This window comes from Suricata suricatta, chromosome 11 (assembly GCF_006229205.1).
Source record: "Suricata suricatta isolate VVHF042 chromosome 11, meerkat_22Aug2017_6uvM2_HiC, whole genome shotgun sequence".
In the NCBI taxonomy this organism is placed as follows: Eukaryota; Metazoa; Chordata; class Mammalia; order Carnivora; family Herpestidae; genus Suricata; species Suricata suricatta.
Genome location: NC_043710.1, coordinates 44,543,356 through 44,556,225, shown reverse-complemented (window position 1 = coordinate 44,556,225; position 12,870 = coordinate 44,543,356). Strand labels below are relative to the sequence as shown.

The 12,870-nt window shown below is 47.5% G+C and overlaps 1 protein-coding gene across 6 annotated transcripts in view; it reads left to right on the top strand.

The window, feature by feature from the left end:
* Positions 1–5,365: 5,365 nt before the first annotated feature.
* The window catches only part of TEAD1 (TEA domain transcription factor 1), a 174,881-nt gene continuing 167,376 nt past the window's right edge, over positions 5,366–12,870 (top strand). For 3 of the 6 annotated variants that reach the window (XM_029957500.1, XM_029957499.1, XM_029957498.1), the window contains exon 1: positions 5,366–5,615. In XM_029957500.1, the coding sequence (XP_029813360.1) occupies positions 5,459–5,615 (157 nt within the window). In that variant the 5' untranslated portion in view covers positions 5,366–5,458. The remainder of the gene's footprint in view (positions 5,616–12,870) is intronic. The other 3 variants (XM_029957497.1, XM_029957496.1, XM_029957495.1) reach the window with 1 other exon arrangement.

Genomic DNA, 12,870 nt, shown 5'->3' with positions numbered 1-12,870 from the left:
GGCTGAGCATTCAGCACTGCCTACGTTCTCTCCCTTGGAAATCCAGCCTCCAGCTCACTGTCTAGTGAGGGTGTAGTTGAGTCTGATATTGCCACAGAAGGTGCATTGTATCTGGCAAAATGACTTCTGGATTCAAATTTAGTTTAATATATGACTTCAGTCAACTTCTTTAGGTCTCTGGACTTCATAAGGTGGAGATAATACCCATTGGGGGTAGTGCAGTGATTAAGATCGTGTATGTGAAAGCTTCTGCCATTGTGCTTGAAACGTGGTTCATTGGGAGAAGGTTGAATTTGGATTTGTGGTACCAGTTCACTTTGGAAGTAAAGAATCTTTTTTTCCTTAGACTTTTATTGGAGGGCAGCTTTTCTCTCATAAGAAAAATCTGGGCTGTCACTAAGATCACAGTGACCTTAGAGCCATCAAATGCTTGGTTGAGTTGTCTACTAAAAATATTGTTTCAACCATTTGATTCTCTTTCTTTAAATGGCTCCCACTTTTGCCTATGTCCACATTCTTCTGAGCTCATAGAAATCTTTCTTAGCATTCCTTTCAGGGCCACTCCCTCTGTTGCCTTTTTCATCACCTACTCACTCAAATTTGCTTTGTTACCATTTTTAACTTCTTCAGATTTCTTCCTTCGGCCGCCTCTTGGGTTTCTGGCCTTCACACTCGCCATTTTGCCTCTCACATTGATGTCAAAGAATGTTCACGTCATCTGGTTGTTAGTTCATTCTTTCTTTCATTGAGCATTTTTTCAAGTACTCTTGCTAGCACTGGGGGTACCGTGGTGAGTGTAACTGTGCCTGCCCTCATGGAGACTGGAGTATGGATGGAGTGTGATAACATGTCAACTTACCAAGGTTTATTATAGGTCGAGTCTGTGGGAACACAAGATGGCTTTGTGTTGGCCTTCCGTAGCCTCCTTCAGTATTAATGATGGAAACTGAGGCACATGGGTCTATGAGTGACCTGTGTTCCTAGGTTACCCAGGTAGAGACAGAGTCGTAACTCCCATTCCAGCCCTTTTCTGGTGGCCTTGTAGAGTCCTGAGTAGAGGACTCAGAGTTCTGCTTCACAGAAGCTGTATGGATTTTTGTGACCCTCATGCTCAGTGGCGTTTCATTAATCAGGAGGGTTACTTAAAACGAACTCTTTTATTTAAGGGCTCTTAAATCACCCATAAGTGGGTGATGTGCTTACATTATGAGAGACCCACAGAAATTAAGATGCAGGGAGCAGCAGAATCCTGTGACTATGTCATACCCTTGTGAATATGTCCCTTGGATGGAGTTGATGTCAGAAGCACCTGCATTGGACTTCTCACCCCTTTCTTCGCCCAGACTTTTAGATTACAATGTGTATTGGTCAACTATACATTTCCCTACCATTTCACTGTAATCCTGTCACCTTTCTTGAAGTATCAGTGGGTAATTGTGGAACAATGATCTATTTAGGGAGTGTAGCTATTGGGGCAGCTAGCAGGACTATTCGGGTCCCTGGTAACATTTCTTTACGGAATTTATTATAACGTGGCCAAAGAGGCTTTTAAGAACAAAATGAACTTTTAGAAAAGTGTTGTTAATGACAGAAACTGAGGCACACAGAGGCTACATGGTACACAATATATCTCCCTAAATGGGAGGGTAGAGTTCTTCTACACCTTCGTGAATTTTCTACGTTGGGATTGAATTATTTTATATCTATTTGTAAGTTAAAACCTGAGCTTCTATGAGATGACCTAATTTAGTCTGGGTGTCGTGGCTAGTGGGCGAGCCAGGTCTCCAAGCCAGGTCAGGTTGAGTCTTAATACCACATGTTCCCTCCCCGGCCCCCAATACTGTGTTCTTCTTTGTTTCCTGAGTTGAGTGACAGTTGACTCCCTTGCTCCGAGGATGTGTGGGACGGGGAGGATGTAAGCGCTGTAGGCACAGATACTCTGCGCTCGACTCGTTTGAGCAGATGGTGTTGCTGGTAATCAGCGGTCGCTCGCGGCTGTACAAGGAGCCTGGTAGAGTGCGTGGTAGTTTATCGAATCCACACATGTTTAGGATACTCCTAATGTGTGGCCGATACTCGCAGAGCCGCTGGGTACACACTTCCAGGATGAGGTGGATTTTGAGCTGGGGCTGGAAGGGACCCGAGGCCTAGAACGCCAGGACGGTTATTTTGGTATCCAGTCCGGGAGCTTTTCTCAGCCAGCCCCAGTCTTGTGATCGGAAACTCTCTGCCCAGGCTGGGCCTCATCTTACAATTGGGTTGTAAAACCAAGGACCTGTAGAACTCTGTGGATTATGTATGTGGTAGCTTCTAGGGCTCTGTCTTGGCCCTTGTCCGGAGTAGGTAATTCCACCCTGCTGAGCTCAAGTTGACCACATTGCAAGAGCCTGGACACACAGTTCTTTTTGCAGAAAATGAATGAAAATATGAGAGCATTTAGTGCGCTGCCTGCATTTACCAAGCCGATGGATCAGCTAATGCTCGCTAATATTGCATGCCCTCGCCAAGGACTAGTGAGTTGTGGCCTTAAAGGCACCTGGAAGGGGTTGTTTGCAAGACTCTGCTGCCTGTCTTTCACACACTTGACCCCTCGTGGAACTGTTCAACTAGCCGGCAAGTTTTCCGTATGTTGAGCCAGAACCTTCTTTGGAATTTCTACAGAATGGGTCTACACCCTTCCCATGGGGCAGCTCTTAGAGGTTGTTCCATGTCACGGACACTGAGCTTGGCAGTTATGATTCAGAAAGATCTCACCAGCTTTCAGCTGTGCCCTAAGGGTAGAAATAATGGAATTTAATAGGAATAAATATAAACTCCCGTTTTTAGCTCCTAAGCCAGTTGCACAAGAGAGGAAATTCAGGAGCAGCACTTGGGAGCTTGGAGGTTTTATGAATCATAGGTTTATGAATCTGAGTGTCATTTATGATGGATTGTGGACAAACTGGGATGCATTTATGAAGGCTGGGCAGTGGGACACTGTGAATTATATCTGGTCTGGAATGTAATCAGGAGCCTGGGGGCTGTTCCAGCCATACCTCAGTGGGTGTTTGTGTATGTGTGTGTGTGGGGGGGGGGGGCGGTTGCTCCATTTCTGTCCCTTGAGGGATAGACCCTCAAGGGATGGATAGATAGAAGTGAACTGGAACATGGGTTTTAGCCTCCCACATGGAAGAATTTTAGCACGCCAGTACAAAGGAAGTGGAATCGGAGAGGCAGTGGGTTCCTTGCCATTGGTGATGTTCAAGTACAGACTGTGTGACCAGCTGATGGAAGAGTTAGAGAAGATGTCTAGGGTCACGGGGGTGCTGGTGTGTTCTGGTCGGAGACTCTGAGGTTCTTGCTTATATGGTAGTGTTCTCCTTAGGCAGGTAGTGATCCCCGGTCCCCCAGCAGGCCCTCGCTGTCCTTCATTCTGTCCCTCTACCATAGTGGCCGCATGCTGGGCACATCTACTGTTCATCCTTCGGTGTGGCTCCCTGCAGTGAATCCGTACTGCTAGGAGCTGCCCAAAAGCACAGAGGGACTGGCCTGTGTTTTGTGTGCTGCTTGCTTTGTTTTGTTCTGTTTTTGGGATCAGGTAGAGAGGGAGAAGGTGGCTAGCCACTCCCTCAAAGCATTTGCTCATATTCTCATACTGTTTCCAATAACGTGCCTTGGAAGTGGAACGGACCATCGGGTAGGGTAGTACATTTCAGTTTGCATTTTGTGAGACTCCTAAATCCCAACTCCCTCCCAAAAGTAATAATTTGAGAATTCGAAAAGCCCACACTGGAGGCTGCGTGGAGTTCATTTGTGGGTCAGTCACTTGTGGCAGAGTTTATACCTCAGCATTTGGCAGGTTTTAAAGTCCTGTGTTAATGTACACGTGTTGGTAAGAAGTAGTAAATATTTTGCTGACAAGCTCTTTGAATGATGGATCAATGGCAGCATTTAAAAGCAGACAACCTCAGGGTTTCTTTTATCCAGGTGCTGCTAGATCCAAAAAGCTGTCAGGGTATGAAGCCAAAAGCACCCACCAGTCACATGATTAATTGTGTAATGTTCATGTGCCCCTGAGTTTCTGCACCTGGGATCTGTTGATCTTTGCAGCCGGGGGAGGGCAGGTGAGAGGGATGCAGTTGGGAGCGAGAAGGAAAGAAGATGGGTTGCTTGCTCTCAGGTGACTGCCCCGCAGCACCCAACAGGTCCCAGGGGCCCGGTGGGGCCGTCTCTGTTGTAATGTTGTGTGGACTTGAGGCGTGGAAGTGGATGGGGTGGTGGTCATGCTGAGCTGTCCCCGCTCCGGTGCTGTGCCTTCCTTCTTCGATCCATCCCCAGGAGCATTTCTTCTCCCTTTTTGGGGAAGCCTTTGAATTAATGATCTGATGCCTTTTCGACAAAGGAATATTGATATGTTAGTGCGCGGACGGCAGGGGGTACTGGATTAGATCATTTTCACATTGGTGTTTGTGCCGGGTTGACATTTGTTTGGAAAGCTTATCCCATTATGACTAGAGGTTACATGCATAATTTAAGGGGGATAAATCTTTGAGAAAAATTTCTGGGGCTTCTGTAATCTTCAGTGCTACAGAAAAATAAATGAAAGACTCCCTACGGTTTTCATGTGATCAGACATTCCAAGCAGGCTACCAGAGCAAGTGCCCCGTATAGGTGTGAAAACATTTCTGCAAATGCGCCGGCCACTTGTAGAGGTTACAGGGAAGGCAGGGGTGGGGCCGTCTTGGTCCCTGCTTCAGGGCTACAATCTAGAAGCTGAGCATGGTCAAGTGAGCTGACTGAACGGGGCAAAAGCCCTGCAGAGAAACGCTGTACAGAAGCATGTACAGGGCAGCTGGCCTTGGCTGTAGTGGAAGGAGTGTTTAGGATAACAGTAATCTCCTTCCTCCATCCTGCCACCCTCTTGCATTCTGGTAATCCCGGTGACAAATACTGGCTGGTTTAACAGTTTTGAGTTCCTGTGCCACTTGCCACAGCGAGGCATCTTTTGGTTTACTTTATTTTCATTTGAAGCCCTTGTTTTGCTGTGGACATTTGATTATCCTTGAGCAAAGCGCTCCTGGTAGATTGTAGGCATTTAGTCAGGGGTTTTGTATGATTCACTGTGAACTTGTAACTCCGAGTGAGTACCGTTCTCACATCTGTGAAGACTAGCCAGTTTCTGCCTGCTGTTGCATTTGCGTATGCGTGTTTAACATGATCCATAAAGAACAAAAGCCACTTGGATCCCCAGATTCTGTGTTCTCCACTAGGAGTTACTCTCCGAGTGGAGCTAGTGACTGAAGAACGGGTAATAGAACTCGTAAGAGCAGTATGTTGGTCATTACCTCGTCCTTATGCTATCTTTTCATTTCTCTCTTAGGTTTATTTTCTTGAAAAGGCTCCAGGCTTCGGCTTGGAAAATCCAACCGCCAAAATTGAGCCCAGCAGCTGGAGCGGCAGTGAGAGCCCTGCCGAAAACATGGAAAGGATGAGTGACTCTGCAGATAAGCCGATTGACAATGATGCGGAAGGGGTCTGGAGCCCTGACATTGAGCAGAGCTTTCAGGAAGCCTTGGCTATCTATCCGCCATGTGGGAGGAGGAAAATCATCTTATCAGACGAAGGCAAGATGTATGGTAAGTGGGCTGGAATGCTACGATGTGCTTTTGTAATAAGGGGCAATTGTGGCTATCCTTCTACAGAGATCCGTTCACTGTCTTGGGTTGAGGTATCTTGGTGGATTCTAGTTGGCCATCCAAGGGACTAAATCTCAGTGAGCCAGAAGAGTCCATAAGGACCACTGGGAAATCATTCTCTGGGTTTTCTTGTCCTTCGACGCGCCCAACAGCATGATAGCGAAAGCTCTCAGGGTTCAGGTAGGGGCACAGTTGCCGACCCCCACGTGTAGGGGCTAGTTCTTTGGAGCCGTGGCCAGTCTCGTGGAAGCCTGGTGCTTTTTAGCTCCTGGTAATTGGTGCCACATGAAAATGGGGCTTGGTGCTACCAAATCTCTTAATTTCCCACCCCTCCACCAGAAGAGCCAGCAATATAGATGTTCATATATGAAATATAGTCATTTTTAAAAGCTGGCATTTTTGTTTTTTAGGCAGAACCCTGTAGAGGCCAGTCAGACATGCATGTAGCTTGCCCAGACCTCCAAATCACCATCTTCAGGCTTTATTGCAAGGTTACAGTTGAATGGCCAGACAAAGGTGTCAGCCCCCAGGCTCTCACCAATCTCCCCTTCTGCAAAGGGGATGCTTAGCAGTGTGCTTTAAAGGAAACTTCCCACAAAAAGGGCTGGTCAACCAAAAGGCTTGTAGTGCCAGAGGCAGCGGCAAGTCCCCTATCCGTTAGTCTGGGGCTTGCATGCAGGGGGTTGACCATTCCCTGGCCCTTCCATAAACGGCTCCAGCTGCAGACCTGAGCTTTGTGGTCTGCTTACCTTTGAGGAAGCAAATGGCAGGTCTAATTGGGCACGTCGAGTTGACGGGGTCTGTGCCGCAGAGGCGTCTAAAGAGATGCAAACAAATCACCGCTCCTCCCGGAGAACTCGCTCAGCAGCCTACCTGAGGTTGTTAACTTATCATGGAAGTGATTTATTTCTAAATAATTTGAAAGCTTTTCCATAATAGGGTGTTGTGCCTTTAACCCTGCGCCTCCCCTATCTGGAGCCGTAGGAGGCTGCTGCTCAAACCAGCACACACGGCAAAGGAGAAGGCAGATGGTGGTACAGCTGCTACCAGCTGTGCTCCTTGCCCCCGCCTTCCCGACTTGGATGATGTAATGGAAACAAGGGAAATTTTGCTTTCTGCAGCGTTAGAGTCTCCAGCCCGTCAGTGTCACACACACAGGGGACAGAGCCCAAGCCTTCATTTGTTTTATGCTCTCATGTGATCCTTTGTAGCCAGAGAAGCTTCTTTGTGTCCGTTCATGAAATGGACTCAGGGTGAAACAGATCAGCTGCCGTGGGTCGAAAGTTTCAGGGCTGTCCATTTTCTGTGCCTGTGCCTGTATCTCTCCGGGGCTACCCCTCCTCAGCCTGGGGATGTTGTGGCAGGATCTTGTCTTCATACCTAAAACTGCACCCCCCCTCCCCCTGCCCTCATTTTAAAGGCAGAAGAAAGTACTTTAATCCTTGCGCCTCCTTTGAAGCTGATGTTATTACTAGTTGTGAAGGCGGCTTCAGGCCACGTTCCCTCATACAATTCCTGCTTGTCGGTCCAGAAGTTGTTGTAATCTGAAATATCAGCCTCGTATTGCACATCCTGGTCTGCAGTAACTGCTGCCCTTCTCTCCTCACTAAGAATACAGGAAAGGGGCGTGTGCTGAGAAACCAGGTTTGGGGCCGAGAACTCACTTCAAAGCAAAAGTTAATTTTGTCAACTCCCGATTGTATTTTCTTCTTGGTTAATTTTACTCTTTAGGTAGCAGCCATGGTAGATTGAACCAGTCTATCTATAAACACCGTCACAGAGACCATTTTTTGGGGGAAATCCATGTGTTAATAAGAGCCCTGGTTGGTTACTGGGTATCCAAGGCACTGTGCTGAATATAGAAAGATAACCAACAGGTTTTCGGTTGGAGTCCTTTACCAGCAGGGGACAGATTTACCTTTGGCCTGCAGCTTCATTTTCTCTCCTGTGGAAAGGAAAAAGAGTTACAGTAGTTGATGTCTATGGGTCCCTGGGACTTGTACATTTGTTGATGCTGGAACTTTGTGCCATGGACCTCAGTATGAGTGATCAGTATGAGTGTTTTTTTTAAACATTTTTATTTATTATTGAGATGCAGAGACAGAGCATGAGCATGGGAGGGGCAGAGAGAGGGTGAGACACAGAATCTGAAGGAAGCTCCAAGCTCTGAGCTGTCAGCACAGAGTCCAGTGCGGGGGTTGGAACTCATAAACTGTGAGATCATGACCTGAGCCAAAGTCAGACACTTATCCAACTGAGGCACCCAGGCGCCCCTGGAGAGAGAGCACTTCTTGATGTATGGATTCTTTCTTTCCTTAAGCCAGCATTCCACTGCCTTACTGTGTTAGTGACCAAGCTGATTTAAAATGGGGCAGTCTTTTGCACAAGCAGCATTAGAAGTTACAACTGCTGCAAGGTCACGTGTCCCGATTGGGGGTGCAGGAAATGCATTTGCTGCCACAGTCTTGAAGCCCTGCCCTCAACCCCCTCTTGGTGGCCAGCGTGACTGGTAATTTGAAAGAGACCCATGGGGTTAGCAGAGATTTGAGAGGTACAGACGAGATCCCTCAGGAGGGCTGCCCATGACTCCCCTGTGACATTGAGGGTAAGAGAAGTTTGACGTGGGAGCCTCCACAGTGAGCCCCCTGCCACTCCGGGACTGAGTTCGTGAGCAGTGTGGGACCAGAGCTACTATTCCTTAGCTCTGGTCCTGTCCCCCGTCTTAACCGTACATGAACCAGGACACAAAACAGACCCAGAGTCGTAGTGTCCTAAAGTCCTAAGAGTGTTCTTTTTTTTTTTTTTTTTTTTTTTTTGAGCATTTTGAAAAGGAAAACATTGAAAGCATTTTAGATTCCATGGAATAAAATCAAAATAATTTAATGCCTTTTAGTGAAATACCAAGTGTTTTTGACCTGAGGGGGTTTTTCCAATATTTCTGAGCATTTGTAGAGTGCATTGTGATGTCACTAATACTGAGGCATTTGAGAAGCAAGGTCAAGTGCAGCGCTGATTTATTTTGGTAATGACATTTCCTCCGTGGTCAGCAGTAGGGCAAATGCAGTTGTATAGAGGGGAAAAATGGAAAAAGCTCTCTTTATGAGGAGGTTTGGGCATTTGAAGCGATGGTTTAGTTCTCTCCCTGCTGCCTGGGTCTGTGGGCAAGCTGACACTAGATGTGGCTGGCCTGCATGTGGACAGACTCCTTCTGCCTTGGGCCCCTCTGTGTTGTGGGTACCTGTCTTCAGGGCTAGTTAGGAGAGAGAGACCTCTTCACAAGCTTTCTCTCTTTCTTTCTCTGTGTTTCCTATTTTCATGGAGCTGTGTGGCTCTTTCTCTCATAGGTAGTTGGAGAGGAGATAACAGGAGGACAGGATGGGAGGGAAGGTTTTGATCAACAAACTTGTCTGGGATTGGATTTCCCAGGAACAGGCCATTTGTTTTTACAACAATGCTGTGAACCACAGGGATACTCAGATGTGTTTGTTTTGCAGCTGAAAACCCTAGTCTAGTGCTATGGTCCCGTATCTTCCATAGTGAAACCCGGGTAGGGACAGGAGCTGACATCCCTCGCTTTACAGACAGAAGAGCGCAGCACTTCAAAGTTTGGACTTTGGAATTGATAGGAGGCTTGGCCCTGGCTCCTCTAGGTATCAGACTTGGGGCAAGTTGCTTTTCCTCCTAGTGCCTTCATATCCATGACCGCAAAAGGGAATTAAATAGATCCTACTTCATGTGACTGTTACGAGTCCAACAAACTAATTGTGATATGGGACTCTCCCTGCCACATTAGGATGGTGTCTGCCATCCAGTGAGAGCCATAAAAGTGTTTGTGAAGTGAAAACGAAGTGCTGTCTGACATGAACTGGGCTAAAGGCTTTATACGATTTCTGTCTACTGCTCAAAATGACATTTAGGGGTGGATTTCTGGTCTCCACTGTGTCGATGAGGAAAGCACATGACTAGTATAAATGGTATAGCCAGAAGGTTTCGAATCAGGTCTGTCTGACCCCTAGACCTGGGATCTTTCCTCCTGCTTTCATTCATTCCTTGGTGGGGAGGTCATTACGTGTTAATTCAGCAACTCAGTATTGAGCGCCGCCTGTATTCCAGCCCAGTGCTGGGGGTTGTCAGGGATATAGCAGTGAACCAGACAGACCTGGTCCTTGCCCTCATGGACCCATCACAAGTTCATATGCAGGAAACACTGACCTAAGGTCAGGGTTGTGTGCCAGAGCTTTCTGGGAAGTCTGAGGACCCTTTGAAGATGGTCACCTTCCACTTAGCCTTTTGAAGCCTGTTCTTGGCCACCAGCGTCCAGGGCACCTGGCCCAATGCTGGCAGGAGAAAAGCTTCTCAAATAACGCAGCAGGGAGGATCCTAGATCACAAGGCTGGCCATGATGGTGGCCAGGAAGCAGTCTGGAAGATTCTGGTGCCCTGGGATCCTACAGGCGGCCCGGACAGAACAATCGCTGGGCAATGGTTTTCTCCTTTTATGATCAGTGTCTTCGGGGTCTTCCCCTAGGGGCAGCTCCAGGGACGGCCCCTCTCTTGCCAGGATGCCAGGCCTACTGGTTAGTCCTGGAGAGAAGCCCTGTGAGGACGACATACATTCGGGGGGTGAGAAGGAAGACGTTTCTGAGCCAGTCCTGTCTAGTTGTTCAGCCTGAGCCCTGCCAGCCAGGGGAGCGCTGGACACGGAAGGGGGCCCTGCCTACTTCGCAAATGCACCGACAGAAAAGGAGAGGGGGTGCTTGTCGTGAGGTGACAGCAGAGGACGTCAGATGGGGGAGCATTAGTCAGTCAGAGACTAAAATCTATGGTCCTCCTGGTTTTGAGAACTGGTTGAGAAAATGCAGAGGCATCTCTTTTCAAGACCAGGAAAGTGGCCCCGGAGGCCTTGATGTGGAAATGGCTATAAAATCTAAGCCCCACGGGATCTCCAGGCCACTTGGAAAACTGACGCTTGGGGCCTGAGGTGAACTTGTTTTTCTGCATCTGGGCATCATGTGACATCTTTGATTTCCTCTTTCTGTCTGACTTGTGATTCAGGGTATTATTTCAAGTGAGTCGGCTACAAAAGTGAAGCACAAAGAACTGTTCTCTTAGAACACACTCGGAGGCCCATAAGGCAAGGACCCCACCCTGACTGCCTCATCAGACCTAGAACCTCTCAGTGATGTTTGTCCAATATATGCATACCCGAATTCTCATTTAAAACACAGGAAGGTTAGGGGCGCCTGGGTGACTCAGTCGGTTAGGCGGCCGGCTTCGGCTCAGGTCATGATCTTATGGTTCATGGGTTTGAGCCCCGCGTTCGGGCTCTGTGTTGACAGCTAGCTCAGAGCCTGGAGCCTGCTTCAAATTCTGTGTCTCCCTCTATCTCTGACCCTCCTCTGCTCGTGCTATCTCTGTCTCTCAAAAAATAAATAAAAAGCCATAAAAAAAATTAAAACAGAGGAAGGTTAGCGAGTCACCCTGAGCACAGAGGGCCTCTGGGCGGTAGAGGAACTGGCTAGAAAGAAAGAGAGAAGAACGTGCAGGAAAACAAAGAGACAGGTGTTTGTATATTTAATGGTCTTCCTAGATTGAGGAAGAAGAAATCCTGGTTTTTACTAGGTGCTGGCAGGTGCTGGTTCAAGAGGTAGGAAGGATTTCTGCCCAGGAAGGCCCAGTAGGAGAATGCAGAGAATATAGGTTAAGTCTAGACTCCTCAGAACACAGGAGTAGTGGAGGATTTTGAAAGAGTTTGGTTCCTGCGAGAATAGCAAAGCCAGCATCATCAGCGTTTTGACTGGGAAGCTTAATGTGTGGGGGGCATGCAAAGGCTCACGCACAAGGTGCGAGCCCTTGTGCAATCTGGGTAGAAAATAGTGAATTAGGATGGCTCAAGAATGGGTCATAAGGGAGAAAAAGGAATAGAAAAACTCTTACCAAGTTAGGCTCTCTAGCAGCTTTACCACAGCAGTGAATGGGCCCTGGGATCCAGGAGGATATGGGTCACCTATTGAGGACCTGCACTGTGATGTGAGTGGGGACAGCAGATAAAAAAATGTTTAACAAAGCTGGCCCATGTGACCAGTTACTGTGGGCTAGAGACTTTCTTTTTGTTTTATTTATTTATTTACTCTTTATTTGAGGGAGAGACAGAGAGACAGAGTGTGAGCAGGGGAGGTGCAGATACATACACACACACACACACACACACACACACACACACACAGAGTCTGAAGCAGGCTCTGGGCTCCAAGCTGTCAGCACAGAGCCCAACGCGGGGCTTGAGCTCATGAGCTGTGAAATCGTGACCTGAGCCCAAGCTGGACGCTTAGGGGACTGACCCACCCAGGCGCCCCTAGACTCCTTTTTGTTTGAGAATGTGTTGTCTCGTTTATTCCTTCTGGCAACCCAATGATACAGCTACTTTACAGCTGAGGAAGCTGAGGCCCAAGGTCAAATTCATTGTTCAAGGTCACATGGTAAATTAGTGGGGGAGCTGACATTTGAAACCAAGCCAGTTTATATAGTTAACTTCAGTTGAACCTTGAACAACATGGGTTTGAACTGTGCAGATCCACTTCTCTACAGGCTTTTTAAGATAAATGTGGTACAGTGTTGCAAATGTATGTTCTTTTCCATGTGATTTTTAAAATAATTTTCCTTTGAAAGAATATTTATTTTGAGAGGGTGGGAGGGGCAGAGAGAGAGAGGGGGAGAGAGAGAACCTCAAGCAGGCTCCACACTGGATGTAGAGCCTGACACAGGGCTCCACCCCACTACCATGAGATCATGACCCGAACCGACGTCAAAAGTCAGATGCTTAACCAACTAAGCCACCCAGGGGCCCCCAAAATAATTTTCTTTACTCTAGGGTTACCTTATTGTAAGACTACAGTATATAATACATGCAACATATGACATCTGCGTTCATCGACTATTTATGATAATTGGTAAGGCTTCCGGTCAACAATAGGCTCTTAGTAGTTAAGTTTTTGAGAAGTCCAGAGCTATACTCGGAGTTTTGACTCTGGGGGGGAGGGTCGGCACCCCTAACCTCTATGTTGTTCAAGGGTCAGTCATACTGATCCGGAGGGAAGTGTCTTCCGTACACAGCTTAGTGGGATGGCACGTATCTCTATTAGAGAACACAGGGGAATGCAGGAAGCAGAGGCAGACGTAGCTAACTTTAAATGGGA